This window comes from Prionailurus viverrinus, chromosome F2, assembly GCF_022837055.1.
Source record: "Prionailurus viverrinus isolate Anna chromosome F2, UM_Priviv_1.0, whole genome shotgun sequence".
In the NCBI taxonomy this organism is placed as follows: domain Eukaryota; kingdom Metazoa; phylum Chordata; class Mammalia; order Carnivora; family Felidae; genus Prionailurus; species Prionailurus viverrinus.
Genome location: NC_062578.1, coordinates 3,641,170 through 3,663,251, shown reverse-complemented (window position 1 = coordinate 3,663,251; position 22,082 = coordinate 3,641,170). Strand labels below are relative to the sequence as shown.

The window sequence follows — 22,082 nt, the reverse complement described above, 5'->3', positions numbered from 1 at the left end:
TTTTATTCGAATTTCTCCCATTGGGTTAGCTGTACCACATAGGTAGCACAATTTAAAAAACAGAATCCCACAGGAGGCAGTAGACTTGTGCTCCAGTGGGTGACATCTTTGTGGGGTTTTTTTGTTCTTTTTTCCTTAAAGACCTAGATATGTGTCAGGGGCATGAGGGCACTTGATTTTCATTGTATAACAGTTGACTATTTTAACATACCTCTAAATTATTTCATCAAAAGCATATGGATAAATATACGTATTTATATCTAATCTAAGCTTTAGAGAACTTTACATGAAAATTAAGTCAGAAAAAAATTTAAGATTAAAGCAACACATTGTGGCTTAGTCCAAGATAAGGGTGCTGTTTGAATACTAAATCTGGAGGAGAAATGAGACTGTATGTGTTTTCAAATTTTAATTCATTATAAACTGGCTCCTATTTTATTAAGTAGAGAATGTACCTGGGTCCCCTAATGCATTGCTATCATGCTATGCAGGTGAGTTTTCCTATGGTGTGGATATATGAATATTGAACTATAAATGAATCCAATTTCCTGAAAGTCTTCATTTCCATGATGGAAAATAGTCAGGGAAAAATCTATTAACTCTTGCTTTCAGTTTTTAAAATGCCAAGAAGAATTCATTATGATTTTTAAAAACGTGAGATGGAAGAGATTTGAAATAAAATCTTGGTATAATAATATTAAAAGGTTAGCAAATAAAAAGCTATGAATGCTAATGCTTACCTACATTTATTATATATATGCAGGTGTTGGGATATTGAACACTTTTTATTATTTATTCTATATGTAAGGTTTTTTCAGATTCTTATTTACTTTACTATTATTCAAATCCTAGATAAATGCAGAGGTGGCAAAAAATGCCACAGGTCATTGAAGGGAAAATGTAGGGAGTGTTAAATGTAGTTGTCATCATAAATAAAGAATAGCAGTGGGGTTATTAGGGTTATGAAGTATTTATAGTAACATAAATTATACTAATTATTAACAATTCACATGTCGAGGTTAGAGTGGGCAAGGAGCGATGGTAACACAGATATTAGAGTCATTCTTAAAGAAACATTCATCATTTATATTTTTGGCAAGAATTCTCCAAGTGAATAGATCTACATTTTATGTATCTGACTATAAAAACGACTAGGTTTACTGATGGGCAATACAACTTTCCCCAATGGCTGATGCTCCTTTCTATTTGAATAATTCCTCGTTAATGAAGTTTTCCTCCACTGCAGCCCTATGAAGTTGTTAAACTGCATTTCCTAAGTAATGTTCTACTGGCCTCAGAAGCACCTGGGATGGAATGGGAGCCACAGAGGGAATACCAGTGATACCCAGCTCGAGGCCATCAGGAACTCTGGGCTACAGCCCTATTCTCTGCACCACAAACAAGGGCTTCAGACGTAACCACGGCTTGGGATGGACGTGGTGAGACACGTGACACGTACATCTCTCCAATGTCTGTCTCCACCTAAATCATCGGCATGGCTAAGAGCACTGTAGATACACTGGGCTCTCCAGAGCTGTTTTCATTAGTATTTCAGTCACACAGAACTCTGCAGGCTGGTCTGGGCTAGTGGCATCATCAATAATACAATTTATACAAGAACATAAATTCTATATTCTAAAGAACACGTTTAAAATGTTAACACATTAATGATAATAGTGGCATACACGGAGAATTTTACATTTGTTATTTAATCTTCAAAAATATGAGGGCACTGAGGTTTAGATAAGAGAAGTAACTTAATTTTTATAAGCTGGGATTATTTAAAATTTTTACTATTGAAATTAACTGGTGATTGGCCTACCATTTACAAATAGATAACGCAGATATTGATACACATATAGATACGTAGATAACGTATATATATGTAGATATCTATATATACATATACACACACACACACACACACACACACACTTGAGAATTAGGTCATGCTAGCAGGTGGGAGTGGCAGAGGGAAAGAGAGAGAGAATCTGAATGAGGCTCCATGCTCAGCCCACGAGGGGCTCGATCCCACAACCCAGGAATCATGACTCGAGCGAAAACCAAGTCCGGCGCTCAATCGATTATATCACCCAGGTGCCTCTACATGTTTAGATTTTGATCAAAGGTTGCACATTGACTTTGTATCAAGAGTGAGAAAGTCACGGCTGGCCTCTGTTGCTCTAACATCACAAAAACCCGACGCACCACTGACTTGCATGAGTCCAGAACTGAGCCTACACTGACTCTTCTCATTCAAATGAATGTTTTTATAATGTTTATGAAGGTGATGCAAACGTTAAGTTCAGCTTAATAAAACTATAACTGGAATCAGTTATTATTTTCTACAATCAACTATTTTATCTGATAATCAATTATTAGTCTAATAAATCCACTAAATTCTCGGCTGGATTAATCAGACATTATTTTAATTCTGTGCATTAATTTAGACTCATGTAAAGTACATCAGCCAATTTTGAAAATTTCTTCTAACTTTTAGATCAAACATAGGTCTCCCAGATAAGATACGAACTATCTCATGAGAAATAGCTCCCTTAGTTCTTCAACATTATATTCAAATAAATATATGTATTTTGTCAAATATAGCCTTGACTTAGTTTACTTAGATAAAATATTATTTTTTTAGGGTTTTTTTTGGGTAATCTTTATTTATTTTTGAGAGAGAGACAGAGTGCGAGTGAGGAAGAGGCAGAGAGAGAGGGAGACACAGAATCCGAAGCAGGCTCCGGGCTCCGAGCTATCAGCACAGAGCCCAATGTGGGGCTCGAACCCACAAATGGTGAGATCATGACCTGAGCCGAAGTCGGATGCTTAACCGACTGAGCCACCCAGGGTCCCTGGAGAAAATAATTGTTTAAAACTGTTTTTAATATTATTAGAGAAACAGATATATTACATAATGTGAAAAAATCTAATAAATTATGTGTTTTCCTAGAGAGCAAACAACAGTGCCAATTATTTCCACATAAAGAATTAAATGCAATCAAAACTATTTTCTATAAAAGATAACCTGGAAGTAATATGTGTTTTGTCTCTCCAAGTATGTTTCCATCTTACCTGCTGGTTTACGGGAAAGTTTCTGTTGATTTTTTTAATCTGCAATGATAAATAAATAAAAGTGAGCAATCAACAAAGTTACACAAGAGCCCCCGAATTTTATGAGAATCTATTCTTCCTGAGTTAATATATACTGATATTCCCAACTGGCATACTAAAATCCCATTGCATATCAAACATCAGCTACAAATTTCTAAAAATGTTGGCTATCAAAAGTCTTCCAAATTTGATGTGTACACATGGTCCAAACAGATTTTCTTCTAATGATTTTCTCACTTATGAGAAACAGGAAGCCTGTGTGTCCATGCACAGTCTATCAAGAACATAGAATAACTTTTTGTAATTTAATTTTTCACTTCACTTTTTTTTACGTTTACTTGAAGAGAATTTCATGAGTGACATATCGTAACATTTTAAAATAAATCTTCGGAGAAAGAATTTCGTCTGTATTAAGTCATGTTAACGAACTGTAAACTCCAACTGGAAATGAGTATCAGCTTTTAGACAAGTGAACTCATAACATACAGAGTCTTTGGTTCAACAGAAACTTTGCTAATTAAAACCAGTTTTTATTTTTCATTGGTTGGAGAGAGAAACTTAACGAAGGCTAACTCTGTATGGTATAATCTCACATCACACTAAACAGAGGCTTTTCACTTAGAAATTATTTTCCTGATTTAGTTTATTTTTCCTTGTTGTTAGTTTTCAGTTCCCTTTGTCCTACTGATAAATGTGAACTAACAGGAAATGCAATGGATACGAGGCACAAACTTGGAAAATCATCAAACGGCTCATGTGCAAAACTTACTGGCAACATGTGTGTCATTTAAAATACACAAGAAAAGAAAGTTTTGGAAGATTTATATGATTCCAGTAGGGACACACACACACACACACACACACACAAACATATCTTTCTTACATTACTATAGTCATTTCAGAATACTTCTTGTTTTGGTGAGGAATCAGCTAAAGAAAGTCTCTAAAACTACCAGTGTCTTCAGCTAAAATCAGGATGGGTTTGGAGACACAAACAGAAAGAACAGTTTCCTAAGAATCTTTTATTAATCAATAAAAAAAATCCATACTGAAAAGTTGGCAGAACTATGCTTTTTGCTAGTTCTTACGGATTGTTATAAAAAACTGTAAAATTCCGCCAATATTTTGTATGGACCTTTGTCTTCCGGCACAAATGGTCAAGCTTTGTCACTTTTAACGTTTTCATCCGACAGAAAAGTCCGAATAATCTAAGTAAATGTAGCCATGCTCAGGCCGCAGTGATGTACGTATACAAACGAGCACACGTATGTGTAGGTTCGATAAATGCAGTGAGAAGGGGGGAGACTATCATTCGTTGTTTTCCAAAATCCTTTCCGTAATCTACCAATGTGAGTCCCGGTGCTGTAAGAGCTGGGACGGGAAAATGAAACACATTGCGTTCAGAGACAATACTTTAATGATGCTCGTTTACAGAGTGTTCTGGAGCTGCATGGTAGATGCATGATAACACGATCAAGCTGTGCGGTCATAGAGACCTCCGTCTGAATCCGGCCGTAACTGTTACTGAATTTCAGCAGGCAAGTTATTAACTACCCTGTGTCTACTTTTCATCCTACGCAAAAAGTCTATCACCATATGAGCCACACATATTTGTTGGAAAAGTAAATGAAAACACAAAGGTCGTGAAGTTAGAGCTCAATATGTGACAGTTATTAATATAATAAATAATCACATATAAAATGAATATCAAAGAAGTCTGGATTTCCTTCGAAGACAACGAGGGTGTTTTAAAGAAGCTGAGCAAAGATGCCTTGTTTTCTCCTATACTTTGCGAATCCCTTTCTGTTTTCTTGTCAACTCTAGATTAATGTCTATACACTCAAGTGAGTGGCAAATATGCGTGAACCAGGCTGGGGTCCAGAGCAGAGGTTGCCGGCTGAGCACCTCCAGAACCTCAATCACTAGCAGGCATGTCCCAAGTTAGAAGGATAAGGAATCAGCTGACGTTTCCTCAGATGTGAAAGCCTTTCTCAGTTGGAAACAGTATGCCGACTTTTACCTAGGAATGTTCTACGAAACCTGAATTATAAATGAAGATTCAGGGTAGAAAATGCTAGAAGTATTTTCTTTTAAATGACTCATTTTGTCATCATAGGGAATCATACCAATAAAGCCGCTTATAAGATAAACATGTTGGAAACATTAATGACGATTTAAATTTATTTTTAAAAATAAAGCTTTGTGTCATACAATTGAAATAATGCTTAACTTAGTAAATGTAATAAAATATCAGGCGATAATATGTTCTTTTTTAAAAGTTTATTTGTTTTGAGAGAGAGAGAGAGAGCATGAGAGAGGAAGGGGCAGAGAGAGAGAAAAGAGAATCCCAAGCAGGCTCCGTGTTGTCAGCGCAGAGCCCAAAGGGGGGATCCAACCTACAAACTGTGAGCTCATGACCTGAACCAAAACCAAAAGTCGATTAACCAACCATCTGAGTCACCCAAGTGCCACTAAATAATATATTCTTAATGAAATGCATTAATTGAGCAAAGTTTTAAAAATTGTGTACTTTTGGGGCACCTGAGTGGCTCAGTCAGCTGAGCGTCCGACTTTGGCTCAGGTCATGATCTTGAAGTTTGTGGGTTCGAGCCCCAAGTCAGGCTCTGTGCTGACAGCTCAGAGCCTGGAGCCTGCTTTGGATTCTGTGTCTTACTCTCTCTCTGCTCCTCCCCTGCTCCTGCTCTGTCTCTCTGTCTCTCTCTCAAAAATAAATGAACATTAATTTTTTTTTAAATTTTCTACTTTTGGCAAGAATATTAATTCTAAATAATGCAAATCCTAAATTCTTTGCATTATTTTTAAGACCACTCTTCAAAAAAGGAAAATTGAAATCTGTCAAGAAGATTTGTAATGTCAAACTTCTTAGAAACTAATGTTAATTATGTGTTATCAGAACCAGTCATTTGTGTTACGAAAAGCCAAAAAAATTAATATGATGTTGCACAAAACAGAGTCAGAGTCTGAACATGAAGGCTCAAAAAGATGAAAGAATATAACTGCAGTCACATCAAACTAGCTGCTTATGGAGCAGGGTTACTTAAGTTATTAATCCTTAGGCTGTAAAGGAATAAGAGTGTGGGTTTAACTAGGACTGCCTAACATGTCATTCTAGAAGAGCAGCGAGTGACATAGACAACTACCAAGTAAAGGGCATTCAGGTGAAGGAAATCCATGTTAAGGCTTTTAGTCCGAAAGAGAAAGATAAGCCTGTAAAAACTGACTGTTTAACATCATGTTGACTTAAGACTGTGGAATACAATCGGGGCCCCTGGGTGGCGCAGTCGGTTAAGCGTCCGACTTCAGCCAGGTCACGATCTCGCGGTCCGGGAGTTCGAGCCCCGCGTCAGGCTCTGGGCTGATGGCTCAGAGCCTGGAGCCTGTTTCCGATTCTGTGTCTCCCTCTCTCTCTGCCCCTCCCCCGTTCATGCTCTGTCTCTCTCTGTCCCAAAAATAAATAAACATTAAAAAAAAAAAGACTGTGGAATACAATTAATGCCCACTTGGAAATATAAGAGGATATAATTTGCATTGTGTAGTTTTTCAGGAACCCCTCATATCGTAATAAAAAAAAGTAGGAACTATACTTGAATCAACACTCATAAGGTAAAGAAATGATAGAGATAAAGGAAGGAAGGAGGGAAGGATGGAAGGAAGGGAGGGAGGAAGGAAGGAAGGAAGGAAGGACGGAAGGAAGGGAGGAAGAATAGATAAATCTGCCAGGTAGAAAATTCTATCTTGAAGGAATTATGTTGTTATGTTGCTACCTTAAGGAAAGACTTTTATTTCAAAGACAGCAAAGTGTCGGTTTTTTTTTTATAAATCACTTTTAATCATATACCTCTTTACAAATCTGGTGAAACTTATGTGACCTCTTTCGGAGGATTTATAGATACTTTGAAACTCGATAGAGACTTCTAGAAAAGAAGAAAAATTAATGCAATGGCTCAAGAAACACGGTTGATTTGACCTTCTACCATCAGGTAGTAAAACATGATCGTCCTACAGAGAGGATCACCACAGCACAATGAGCTGGGACTGACAGTGATGTGTCCAAAGCAGGGGTCTTTGTGTCTCCAAGAACCATATCCACCACCAAAACTTTTGCGAATCCCCTAGTGGAACTGACCGGTGACTTTCTCTTCAGCGTTCCCCGGGGGTCTAGTTTCTACACTGTTGTTGCATGTGCCTACTGAACTCTCCATCATGGAACCTGTAATTGAGGAGTCTTTGTCTCCCTCAGCCTGGTGGCGTGTCCATACTACCTAACAAGCATTGCCAACCACGGTTAGCTATCGAGGGGGGCACATTTCACGTCGCTCCTACCTTCTCAAACTTGTTGATAATCCTAGATCTGAATCAAAATGATGCCAAGGGTTTCCTTCTGTTGCTGCCGCTACTCTGCAGCTCATCCTTAGGGCTCCGTGTGAGGCTTCCTCTTCAGATTTGAAAATCGGTAATTGGTTCAGTTATCCTAATTCTTCCTTAACTAGGATCTGATTTAATCTTCTTTGTTAGAATAACCTTGTAATTCCAGTTATTACAGAACGGTGGAATTTATTGGAGGAACCCCATTTTTCCACTTTGTGGATGATTTCCATACAAGTAAAATTAACAGAAAGACAAAAATAAAGGAAATCACTACATTAATATATATTTTGGACTGATGAGACCCGTAGGTATTAGGAACCGACATTCTCTCTCTCTCTGCCAAAATATAACGTGCTGTTGTAATTTTATCAGAAGTTCTGGAAATTTAAGTCTTATGACAAATCCCAATATGCAAAATTTCATTTACTTTTAATTTCAAAGACAGTGAGGACTACACACAAAAACCTATTTGTAAACCTGTTATGGTTTATGGAAACCCATCTAAGGGATGGTTATGTTGGTTATGTTAAGAAGAAAAATAATTTAATTTTATAAATAGCTATGCAAAACCATTTTTTAATGTAATTCCAATCTTTATAAAAGTAATGGTACAGGAAATGGAATAAGTAAAATAAAATAATGATCTTGGGGCTCCTGCATGGCTCAGTCAGTTAAGCCTCCACCTCTTGATTCCAGCTTGGGTCATGATCACATGGTTTGTGAGTTCGAGCCCTGCATAGCGCTCTGAGCTGACAGTGTGGAGCCTGCTTGGGATTCTCTCTCTCTCTCTCTCTCTCTCTCTCTCTCTCCCTCTCTCTCTCTGTCTCTTCCTTGCTCACATTCTCTCTCTCTCTCTCTTTCACAGTAAATAAATAAGCTTAAAAAATAATGATATCTTTATATATATAGAATCAGCATTTACTTCAAGTTAAGAAATATCATGATTAAAAATTAAACTTATGAAATCTGTTTAACAAAAAAATATAAAGGATTGCCCTTACATTATTACTTAACAGTGACATTAAAAACTATCACCCAGATAATATGGTGAAAAACGGAATGTAAAAGTATAACTATTTAAAAGGGCAGGATACATATATCAGTAGAGGAAGATAATCTACTATATGATAAATGCTCAAGACAATTAGATTAAAAATAACTAAGATTTTACGGTGTTTGACTACCAAATATATATATCCAAATCAAGACTTCCTCAGTTTGAAAAAAAAAAAAGATACAGAAATGGAACAGAGTACGTTTTGATCACCCTAAGAAGAAAAAAATCATAAAAATTAACCTAATGTGAAATAGAGATTCATTCCTAAATGTCAAATGTTTCCCAGATTAAAAGTTTTGTGTGATATTATTTAAGTGCAACTACATTTAGGCCTATCAAGGATAAATGGTCAAATGCACCCAAGGGTATTTAAGGTTAATCGCCAGGGCTTTGCAAACGCATTTAGAATTTTCAGTTCATGTAGAATTACAACAATTAAAACAGGGTTTTCCTACTGCAAAACGAAATTAACCAATGACTTGTAACAGGTAGGTAATTGAATAAGTAATAACTAAATAAAAATATACCAATAACAACATAATATATAGAATGTAAATAAAAGTAAAAATTAAAATATATTAATAAAAGTAACTGAATCTAAACTATATTGAGCTAATGATAAAAACTGTATTTTAAATTTCAATAGAGAGCAACGGTGGAGTTCGTGATGAATTCCTTGGAACACTGTCACCCACTCACCGGCAGTGCAGTCCATCTTTATGCAGAGATACGTAAGAAATAAACCAAAATCATTAGGTTCCTAAATCGGATGAAAGAGCAGGAACCACAGCTACCTTCCTGTTGGTAGGGACTCGAATGGAGAGAACTGATTAAAAGCGTTTTGTTGGGAGGTATTTGAGGGGCGCCTGGGTGGCTCAGTCGGTTGAGCATCTGACTTCGGCTCAGGTCATGATCTTGTGGTTGGTGAGTTCGAGCCCCCAGTCGGTCTCTGTGCTGACAGCTCGGAGCCCGGAGCCTGCTTCGGATTCTGTGTCTCCCTCTCTCTCTGCCCCTCCCTTGCTTGCCCTCTGTCTCTCTTTGTCTCTCAAAAATGAATGCATATGAAGGTATTTGAGAACACCTGCTGTCACAAGGGTGAGCACAGGTGAGGTCCCAGACAGATGAGCGCACAGAGGTGAGCTGGCCCCCTGTAGACACGGGATGGGCTGGAAGAGAGAAGCATAATTTACCCAGACAGAGAAAGAAGCAGAGCATTCTTTCACAGGGTCATACTGGCAGCGTTTGTGATCTGTGGGGCTTTGAACACAAAGTTGGTTTTCACATCAAGGTATTGCTGAATTGTGAATCATGGCAGGACAAATGGTTAAAAAAACCGTCATGTGAAAATCATGCAAAAGTAGACAGCAGTTTCACAAATTTGCTGTGCTGAGAGGTGAGCAAGGAGGCTTGAGAGCCAGCTGAGGAGGGCTCCCAGGAATAGAGCATACTCTCAGCTCAAAGACCTGGAGGGCTGTAAGTTGGAAAAGGGAAAAACAAAGGGAAGTAAACAGAATCCTATAAAACTCCAACCCAGTCGGGATCCAGCTGATTGGATTAAGACATCAGTCTTGGTTTGTGAGACCAAAATCGTTCCTATGCTTTGCTTCTTTTTCTAGATACTCATAGGAAGGTATAATCAGTAACGTTCGAACTGATTAATACGGCAAAAAGTCCACAGGGCCATAAAAGATGTGCCACGTAAGAATACGAAGCCTCTTGTCATCCACGGCCGTGACCACGGCCTTGCATTGCCGAAGCCACATTGTTGGTCAAGAAACCAGTTTCTGGCAGAGCGCTAGTTGTGGTTACTTTTGCTTTCTCCGAGGGAGCCCAGATAATAAGATGTAAACGTTAACACCTCGTGAATACAACTGAACTCCCATTTGGCCACAGCTTCACTCAGCACGACCGCAGATAAGGACAGCAGAAAACAATCACGGGGAGCTTAGCCAACATTTTTAAAATAAGGACTGAGGCCTCCTCTTCACTCGTGAGTTTTGAGATCGTTTTGTTTCTTTTCAGGGATACCGTTTAGTTGTATGGTTTGTCTGCACTCAGTCTCCTTCCCGTCTCAAATCTCAGCCTCATGTTGTTCCTTGCTATTGTCAGAACCCGGTGAGTTGTTTCGAACAGAACTTTTTCCCCTTCCTGTAAGCCAGTGTTACTGGACAGGAGCACTGCAGTGTTTTTCATCATAAACTTGTGAACTATGAAAAATGAAAAAAAAATCCATAGGGCACTATTATTTAATGATAGATTTTGAGTGTTTTATATGTCCCGTAAGAATCCATTTATTAATTCTGATATATTGGAAGTGGGTAATCTCAGAATACAACTACTGTCATGGGAAAAGGCTCATGATTAAATCTTAACTGAACAAAGGATAATACCATCTTTAAAAATTTTTTTTGAATGTTTATTTATTTTTGAGAGAGAGAGAGAGAAACGGAGCGTGAGCGGGACAGGGACAAAGACAGAGGAAGACACAGAATCCGAAGCAGGTTCCAGGCTTGGAGTTGTCAGCCTAGAGCCCGGTGTGGGGCTCAACCCCACGGACGGCAAGATCATGACCTGAGCTGAAGTCAGATGCTGACCCGACTGAGCCACCCAGGCGCCCCTAGGATACCACCTAAACAAGAGGATGGTAATTTTATTTTATACATGTGTAAACAAAAATGCACATACTTTAATGTATATGTAATACATACTACTAATAAAAACACCAGCAACATATGTATTGTTATTGCAATAAGTTTTCATTTTATAGTCTTCTGCACTTTAATAAAAACCTAAAATTAAAAGCAAATGCAAAGACATATTTTAAAATACATTTTTTACGAACTCTAATACCCTAAATGGCAAATGGGGTTTTGTGTTTGATTCTCTAGAAAACAATATGCCCCAGGGATATAAAAGTCAAGTAATGTAGATATACTCTTGAAGAAAGAGGGTTTTGAATAGAGTTTTTTAAGGAGAAGAATAATCAAAAACCCAACATGAGGAGAATCTTCATATTTTGGATAAAATGGAATAGAGAAGAAAGTTATTTTCAACATCTTATAATTAATTACTAGCAATTTTATTCACTGCATATCATCTACATATATTTGTAGATGTTAAATATTGTTAGAAAAATGATGCATTCTATTGTAGCAAACATTTTCACCATTTATTCTGTCTTCTTTATTGTATTACTCAAAGATTTTTTTTCCTTGTAGGGATCTCTGGTATTGACGAAGTCTTACGTTTAAAGAAATAAGTATTTTGAATCCCTATTATATGCAAGAATATGTTCCTGCAGCATTAAAAGTTTAATTTACATTCAGTAGCTTCTTCATTGAAGACTTTTTATTAGAACTTGGAATTTTGAGACCCTGCTCGCAAAAAACAAAAACTAGAAGGACAAATGTAAAGTCATTGGTTGCTTATATTATAAATATTTCTCAGTTGAATTCCTTATACTAAAAAACTGAAAATTATCATGGTAAATCTACTACTTTAAAATTTACCCAACATCAAAAGGGAACATCTGCTAAAATAAATATTACAAACTGTGCTTTATGGAATAATATTCACTTAGAGTAAATGCTGGGGGAAATGATAAATACGTGTCCTTCCTTTTCTTTGACAACATTCCGTTGGATGTTAATGATGGAAACCCCTTAAAGGAAGCTTAATTATTACAGCAGATCCCTCAAGGTGAGATAAGGGTAATACACAGCTGGCTTTAAGAAAGATTTGTTTGGAATTAACTGACTGAAAATAAAATTTGGTGGAATAGGCCTGTCCATTATATTAAATGTCACTCCTATTTTTTGAATCCCTTAATTTTATATACTCATTTTTAGCATCATCAAATGTATCTAGAAACTAGAGCAGTAATATTCTCTTGTGACTACCTCTCTCGACCAAAAAAATACAACAGGATATTCAAATATTCTTTAAAAAATTGCTCTCCTCCTACTTTAAATGTCTTAAAGGGATAGTTTTTTTTCTCAATCAAATGTTTGAAGATTAGTGAAGATCTTATAGTACAAACTTTTCATCCAAATTCTGCTAACCTGTTATTCTTTTAAACCTCACAAACAAGTCAATTTTGGTGGCTAAGGTGGTGCGTTCTCAGATGTATATTTTCCCATGGAAATCAATTTTGAAGATTTACCCAAGCACATCATTCTTATGGAAGCAAGAAACAATCCTCCAATTCCCTTAGAGATTTGTGGCCAATATTATTTCACAGATGTGTGAGGACAAAGATTTTTATTCTATAGATATAAATTCACCTGACGACTAATGACATTAGTATGTGGGTACATAAGGCAATATGTCTATTCTGCAGCTGCTGATAAAACGCTGCCTTTGCCATGTAGAGGGAAGCATCAAAAAAATGATTTTTGCCTCAGGAGCCCACATAACTTCCCACATTTCAGCTCATAATTTTCATGCCTTTTTTTTCCGGATATGGATAATAGGTCCTTGCTACCTTGGTTATTCCCCATCCCTACGAATATAACTTTGAAAGTATGCCACGTTGCTTTTAAAAACGTATCTATTGGGGTGCCTGGGTGGCTAAGTTGGTTGGGCGTCCGACTTCGGCTCAGGTCATGATCTCACAATTTGTGGGTTCGAGCCCCATGCCGGGCTCTGTGCTGACAGCTCAGAGCCTGGAGCCTGCTTCAGATTCTGTGTCTCCCTCTCTCTCTTGTCCCTCTCTCTCTGCTTGTGCTCTCTCTCTCCCAGAAATAAATAAATTTTAAAAAATTAAAAAACAATTAAAATATTAAAACATATCTATTAACAGTAAATCAATACTTCAGGATGATTAGGCATTATATGTAAATGAATTTTCTTAAATTTTATTCTTCCTAGCACAAGAAGTTTTCAATTTTACTATCATTGTCTTTCAGATTAACATACACATGATATATGCCATATATATAACACACACATATCTATCTATATCACTGACCTAATCTGAGTATGAATTAAAAGCCTAAAAGCTGAAAGTATTGAAAAAACATGCAACAAATAATTCTAAGTTTTTTTGGGAGGGGGCACCTGGGTGGCTCAGTTGGTTAAGCGTCTGACTTTGGCTCGGGTCATCGTCTCATGGTTCATGGGTTCGAACCCCGCATCAGGCTGGCAGTGTGAAACCTGCTTGGAATTCTCTCTCTGTCCCTGTCTCTCTGCCCCTCCCCAACTCACACTTTTTCTCTCTCTCAAAATAAATAAATTGCTTACAAAATTAGAAAATAATTCCCAGTTTTCGGGATGAGATGAGTGTTACAACAGGTGGTGTAAGACGCTATAAAAGTTAAAAAAAAAAAAAAGAGGAAAAATGGATTGTAGGGTAGGTGTGCCTGCACAGTATAGGAACTGTGGTTTCAGAAAGTGATGAAAGTCATTTTTTAATATGTCAGTATCAATCATAGGTGAAAACACTAGGTTTACCATTGCAAAATTATTAGGCAGGATTCTTAATGAAGAAAATACACAGTGTTTATACTCAATAATTCAGACTCAATCCTCAGGGATATTTGTAGCCACCTCTGCACCCTGGTCAGATGCCCTCAGCTTTTAAGCTACATTTTAGAATGAGGGGTCTTCTAAGATGTATTCAGTTGAACAACTGCAAACTCAAAATGATTCCATGCATAATTTCCTAATGGCCCTTCATCCGCCTTAGTACCTAAGGGTACTAAACACACTTCATTTACACCTTCTCTCTCATATTGCACTACTTAGGTAAGAATGTCTCCCCCCAGGGAATGCTTAGTATCCTGTAATGAATAGTTAGAGGTAAAGGGTATTTCCTTAGTCTTGCTTCCCTAGAAATATAGCATGAGGAAGTCATATATGCTAAACCTTTATTGAGGGAGAATGTTCAATCCCAAGGAAGGAAGGGTGAAAGGTAAAAAGAAGCAAGACGGGACAGCAGAATGCAAACACAAGGTGGTGAGTCGCCTGAGTCACTGAGTTTGCCTTCACCTTGCCCCATGGAACCTTGCTGGTGTTCAACCAAGTGTGATACACCTGCAGAGCCTTATGCAATTCCTGCATTTCCAAATAGTTCACCTGTTGAGGAAGTGCCATCACTTTGTAAGCTAGGTCCATTTTGGCCCTTGTCCCTCATTGGATAGTGTGTGCCCCACGGGAATCAGGTGCTGCAGGTTCCTACTGAGTTACCATTAGTGTAGGGGCAGCTAGTGGGCCCAGAGGGATCAGCTCTTTTCGCATGGGCATGATGAAGGCCATCTTGAACTCCGGCCCTAGGCCTTGTGGGTGGCTAAAAAGGGGTAGGTGTGTTAAGCTGAGGCTCCCTGGGAAGTTCCTACGGTTCTGAGACTATGAGAACATTAAGAACTGGGAATACTCTGGCCAGGAAGAAAGGCAAAAGAATGAGTCCTATTGGGTGAAGGGGACGGGCTGTGTGGGCAGAGCCCGCTGGATCAAGGATGCTATGTCAGCTGTGTCCCGTAGCACTGCCCCAGGTGAGTTTGATCGCGTTATTCAGCTAACATCAAAGCAGGTTGCACAGAGGAAAACCGGCTAACATTGTCTAGTATCCGAAATTGAAGAGCTTGAAGTGTTAGCAGGTTTTCAAGAAACAAAGTAGGTTATTTTATTGAAATATCTCCTGACATAACATGCCAAAATAAACTCTAATTGTGCAAAAAGCAAAAATCTGATGTCAAAAATACGTCAGTGGAATGCCCAAATTTACCCTTGGTGTTATTCCGAATTAAATTACGGACTCTGCGCTTGTTTGATTTCACTCTACGACCCATTTTCAGTCGACACCTGCTGTCTGACGTTCAGATTTTGGTGCATGGGGAAAAACAATGTAGAAAACAACAACATGCTAGCACGGAAAAGTACATCTAAGGACTCAGAAATGTCAGCAGCTATAAAAAGGAAGAAAAAGTCTACTTCAGTGACATCCATGCCTGTCAGAGCGACACCCTACAACCTCTGATCGTCGCCTTTCCTTCGTCATCGGTAAATCTTCTTTGTGCTCAGCTTTATGTTGTCGCGACTTTCAAGTCACCTACAAGCTTCGTCAGGTCTTTTCAACGTGGCAGACACAATACTTTTTCCATTCGCTTTTCACAACCAACAATTTTAGGGAAAAAATATTCTGTTTTTCAACTTGCACATATGTGTCTGCCATCTAATGTTGCAGATCTTTATGAATTAAACATAGGATTCCCCAAAGAATTTTGTTTTCATCTCTGAAAGTAAATGTGCAAAACATGAAAGATGAGTGAAATGCCTGCCGAGTCAACTCAGATGACTGATTAAGGGTGTGTGAGTGTGTGAGTGTGTGTGTGTGTGTGTGTGTGTGTGTGTGTGTGTGTAGGAGAGAGAGAGAGCAAGAGAGAGAGCTGAAAGACTGATTCACAAAAATCAGAGAGGGTATTGGCTATATATGCATTAAACTTTAGGATTAGTATGTTTTTAATGATAATTTTTTTAATGTTTATTCAATTTTGAGAGACAGAAAAACAAGAGTGTGAGTGGGGGAGGGGCAAAGAGAGAGAGGGAGACACAGAATCCGAAGCAGGTTCCAGCTCTGAGCTGTCAGCACAGAGCCCGATGAGGGGCTTGAACTCATGAACCGTGAGATCATAACCTGAGCCGAAGCCGGACGCTCAACTGACTGAGCCACTCAGGCGCCCCACTATGTTTTTAATATTAAGTAATGTGGTAGATTATTGTTGCTTATCTGTCTCAAAAGCTATTTACAATGTTCTCTTCTTCAGTCGTATCCCACTGTAAACACTACAAATGGTAGAGACTAGCCCCTTTCACCTCCCTCCCCCGACCCCGAATTGTCATGGGAATGAGAAGTGAGCCATAGTGCACTAAAGGGCTTCTGGTAAATTTTCTCTTAGCTTGATGAAAGGGGAGATATGTAGCTGGTGCTACTTACCCTTCTTCCCTTTCTTTCCTGTTCCAAACACTAAAATGATTTCGAGAACGGTTGAAGCCCTTGTGTGATCAGGAGGTGCGAACAAGGTAAAAGTGAACACTCTAAATGTGGTGGAGGGCAATAATATGCACAGCTAGAAGATGGGTTCTTGGCGCCTTCCTTGAACCACTGGAATAAAGCTAGTAAATGTCACCGTCCAGAATTCTTGTCAACTGGGGACAAAACCCAATTATTCACTCTTTCAGTAGCCACCCTAAGGAGTTTCTCTTACTCGCCACTGATATAAACATTTGGAAAAGAGAATCTATTCTCTTTAACATAATACAATGTGAATTTGATATATTTTGAGATTGTCTCGTGTGCGATCACACATTCTTATTTAAGATTATACTAAGTTTCAACGAACATTTAAGGGTAGAAATATACAATTACCTATCTATCATCTACATGCATATACACACAGGTAATCCATTTCAAGTTATACATTTCATTCGAAGAAAGGAAATACATGCTGAGAATATATATATATATATATATATATGTATACACACATACATATGCACACATATATATACATACATACACACATATACGTACATATATATATATATATATATATATATATGAAACAGTACAGAAAAGAAGAAGTGATTCCTTTATGTGCAGTTAACCTTAGAGATGTCAAATGAAACTGTTTATCCATTAGGATTAGTGCAGTAGTATAGTAGTAGAGGGTGTTGGAAAGGCTGGATTTATGAGACACTGGCAGAAAGAGAGCTATGCATTTTACCTATCTCCTCTATTTCTTTTAAACTTGAGAGAACTGTGGTGTAGACCTCTGGCTGGCCTAAAACCGTAGCTGCTTAATGGTGTAGTCACCATGAGACATTCATTTTAACTCATTATGTTCAGTTTCATCAATTTTCTTTTACTCAAACAACCATCTTTCAGAATCTCAAATGGCTATTCGACAAAAGGAAGGAGGCCGCCCCACATACAATAAGCAAATCGATCCTATTATTGATGGCTCATGGATTAAAACATTACATGTAGAATGCAACTAGAGAGAGATAAAAATGGCAAATGTCTCAGCATCACTTCAGGGCTGCGATGTTCAAAGTATTGTCTTCGTTAACCCTCACATTGACTGAAACTAACTTAGTGCCTCCTTATGAGGAGGGATATGAAGCCCCTACCCTATAACTCAGGCCGAGAAGCTAGGACTTCATAGCCAGGCTGATGACACCAGAGGCCATGCTTTTTGCTCACTGCAAGAACTCTTCTGCAAAAGCATCCATCCTGATTGCCTTTGATCAAACCACAGAGTGTTTTGAAGTTATACTTCTTCCTCCTTTTAGGTCCAGCTATAGTCTTTTCTGTTACCTTAATCTTGTATGTTTGTTTTTACTACCGTATCTTGTGTGTGCGTGCATGAGTGTGTGGAGTTTTTGTAATCTAGTCAATTAATATTACAAAGGTTCTGGAGTTAGATGAGACCAGCCTTCAAGACATTCGAAGAATGGTCTGGGGGACTCTCTAAAATCCAACCTCTTCTTAATGATTCCCATCCAGCCTTTGTATTCAGTGAGCTGGGGTTAATAATTTTGAAGTTTCCAGTCATTTTAGGGATATATCTAGACCTGCCCTATTTGGTAAGGCTCTAGCTCAACAATATGGAGATATATAGATCCTGGAGCATTAAAACTTTAAAAGAAATTTGTTTTAAAGTTTATTTTTGAGAAAGAGAGAGACAGAGTGTGAGTGGGGAAGGGTCAGAGAGAGAGAGAGAGAGAGGGAGACACAGAAACTGAAGCAGGCTCCAGGCTCTGAGCTGTCAGCACAGAGCCCGACGTGGTGTTTGAACTCATGGATTGCAAGCTCATGACCTGAGCTAAAGTCAGATGCTTAACCACCTGAGCCACCCAGGCACCCCAAAACTTGAAATAGTCTGGTAGGATGCCAAAGCATACGCATTCTGTTATTTTATTACACACACATATCAAATTAAACAAAACTTCTATGGATAATCATTATTTCATACGTAATGGGCACTTAACACACAGATATAAAAGGAATATATATATCAAATTAATAACTTGTTCTTTAAAAATAGAGATTTATGAAAAACTCACTTATCTTGATCTAAACATTTTCATTTTATCCACCACCAGTGACAACTTCCAAATTAAATGAGATTCATTGCTGTCATGGAGTCCTTTGACTTTTTTCTCTTGTATAGATAGATACTATGATCTCTGCATAAGACGTCTTTCTCCACTAATTCACCTATTTTATTCTTATTCATTATTCATGTATCAACTTTAGGAGATTATCCTTTTACAGATTTAACCTCTCATAACACTTTTTCACGCCATCTATGATAGTTGTTATTCCACATTTGCTTCTGTGCTTATTTAATTAATGTCGCCTTTCCCCACTGGATTCTTTGCTCCACAAAGACAAAGACTATTCATTTTGCTCAAAATTAAAGTACCAATCCCTAGCAAATTGACAAAACAGTCCCTGAAAAATATTTGAGTGCATAAATGGATGAATAAATCCAGAAGCTGACAATTATCTCCAAAATATGTTAATATCTGATATTAATTTAAATATATAATATAAATAAATACATATATTTACATTGTATATATTTACATTATATATATATACATATACACACACACTTTATTTTTTTTTAATCTATTTATTTTTGAGAACGAGAGAGTAGGGAGGATGCAGAGAGAGAGAGAGATTGAGAATCCCAGGCAGGCTCCATCCTTCACTGCAGAGCCTGATGTGGGGCCCAAGCCCACAGACCATGAGATCATGACCTAAGCCAAAGCCAAGAGTCAGATGCTTAACCCACTGAGCCACCAAGATGCTCCACTTATGAATTCTTTAAAGTGAACATTTTATTTGGAAATAGTTTTGGATTTATTGGCCATCATATGTGGAATTTAAGAAACAAAACAAATAAGCAAAGAAAAAAAAAGACACAAAACCAGACTTTTAAATTCAGGGAACAAACTGGTGGTTGCCAGAGGGGAGGTAGATAGAGGGATGGGGAAATAGAGAAAGGGGATTATGAGTACATTTACCTTGATGAGCACTGAGTAATGTATGGGATTATGAAATCGTTCTCTTGTACACCTGAAACTACTATAACACTGTATGTTACTCATACTTGAATTTAAAAAAAAAGCAGTTTTAGGGGCACCTGAGCGGCTCAGTTGGTTGAGCGTCTGACTCAGGCTCAGATCATGATTTCACCGTTTGTGAGTTCGAGCCCCACATCGGGCTCTGTGCTGACAGCTCAGAGCCTGGAGCCTGCTTTGGATTCTGTGTCTCCCTCTCTCTCTGTCCTCCCCCACCCATGCTCTGTTTCTCTCTCAAAAATAAACATTAAAAATTGTTTTAAATAGCAGTTTTATAGATTTACAGAAAAAGTCCAACAATTACAACTCCCATATACCACACACACAGGTTGGGCTCTTATCAGCACCACATGATTCACTACTATGGAACATTTATTAAAATTAATAAACCAGAGAGAGGCGGCAAGATGGCGGCTTAGGAGGACACTGGGCTCACCGCACGTCCTGCTGATCACTTAGATTCCATCTACACCTGCCTAAATAACCCAGAAAACCGCCAGAGGATTAGCAGAACGGAGTCGCCGGAGCCAAACGCAGACGAGAGGCCCACGGAAGAGGGTAGGAAGGGCGGCGAGGCGGTGCGCGCTCCACGGACTGGCGGGAGGGAGCCGGGGCGGAGGGGCGGCTCGCCGGCCAAGCAGAGCCCCCGAGTCCGGCTGGCAAAAGCGGAGGGGCCTGACGGACTGTGTTCCGACAGCAAGCGCGACTTAGCGTCTGGGAGGTCATAAGTTAACAGCTCTGCTCGGAAAGCGGGAAGGCTGGAGGACAAAGGGAGGGAGAGCTGCTGAGCCCCCTGACAACAGAGCTCAGTTTGGTGGGGAACAAAGGCGCTCGCCAGCGCCATCTCCCCCGCCCATCCCCCAGCCAAAATCCCAAAGGGAACCAGTTCCTGCCAGGGAACTTGCTCGCTCCGCGCAAACACCCAACTCTGCGCTTCTGCGGAGCCAAACCTCCGGCAGCGGATCTGACTCCCTCCCGCTGCCACAGGGCCCCTCCTGAAGTGGATCACCTAAGGAGAAGTGAGCTAAGCCTGCCCCTCCTGCCCCCGTGCACCTTGCCTACCCACCCCAGCTAAGACGCCAGATCCCCAGCACCATAAGCCTGGCAGTGTGCAAGTAGCCCAGACGGGCCACGCCACCCCACAGTGAATCCCGCCCCTAGGAGAGGGGAAGAGAAGGCACACACCAGTCTGACTGTGGCCCCAGCGGTGGGCTGGGGGCAGACATCAGGACTGACTGCGGCCCCGCCCACCAACTCCAGTTATACACCACAGCATAGGGGAAGTGCCCTGCAGGTCCTCACCACTCCAGGGACTATCCAAAATGACCAAGCGGAAGAATTCCCCTCAGAAGAGTCTCCAGGAAATAACAACAGCTAATGAGCTGATCAAAAAGGACTTAAATAACATAACAGAAAGTGAATTTAGAATAATAGTCATAAAATTAATAGCTGGGCTTGAAAACAGTATACAGGACAGCAGAGAATCTCTTGCTACAGAGATCAAGGGACTAAGGAACAGTCACGAGGAGCTGAAAAACGCTTTAAACGAAATGCATAACAAAATGGAAACCACCACAGCTCGGCTTGAAGAGGCAGAGGAGAGAATAGGTGAACTAGAAGATAAAGTTATGGAAAAAGAGGAAGCTGAGAAAAAGAGAGATAAAAAAATCCAGGAGTATGAGGGGAAAATTAGAGAACTAAGTGATACACTAAAAAGAAATAATATACGCATAATTGGTATCCCAGAGGAGGAAGAGAGAGGGAAAGGGGCTGAAGGGGTACTTGAAGAAATCATAGCTGAGAACTTCCCTGAACTGGGGAAGGAAAAAGGCATTGAAATCCAAGAGGCACAGAGAACTCCCTTCAGACGTAACTTGAATCGATCTTCTGCATGACATATCATAGTGAAACTGGCAAAATACAAGGATAAAGAGAAAATTCTGAAAGCAGCAAGGGGTAAACGTGCCCTCACATATAAAGGGAGACCTATAAGACTCGTGACTGATCTCTCTTTTGAAACTTGGCAGGCCAGAAAGAATTGGCACGAGATTTTCAGGGTGCTAGACAGAAAAAATATGCAGCCAAGAATCCTTTATCCAGCAAGTCTGTCATTTAGAATAGAAGGAGAGATAAAGGTCTTCCCAAACAAACAAAAACTGAAGGAATTTGTCACCACTAAACCAGCCCTACAAGAGATCCTAAGGGGGACCCTGTGAGACAAAGTCCCAGAGACATCACTACAAGCATAAAACGTACAGACATCACAATGACTCTAAACCCGTATCTTTCTATAATAACACTGAATATAAATGGATTAAATGCGCCAACCAAAAGACATAGGGTATCAGAATGGATAAAAAAACAAGACCCATCGATTTGCCGTCTACAAGAGACTCATTTTAGACCTGAGGACACCTTTAGATTGAGA

General features: G+C 39.1%; 1 protein-coding gene across 2 annotated transcripts in view; it reads right to left on the bottom strand.

Moving 5' to 3' along the window:
• The window catches only part of SNTG1 (syntrophin gamma 1), a 340,050-nt gene that overhangs the window by 151,493 nt on the left and 166,475 nt on the right, over positions 1 to 22,082 (bottom strand). For both annotated transcript variants that reach the window (XM_047842783.1, XM_047842784.1), the window contains exon 11: positions 3,079 to 3,117. In XM_047842783.1, the coding sequence (XP_047698739.1) occupies positions 3,079 to 3,117 (39 nt within the window). The remainder of the gene's footprint in view (positions 1 to 3,078; positions 3,118 to 22,082) is intronic.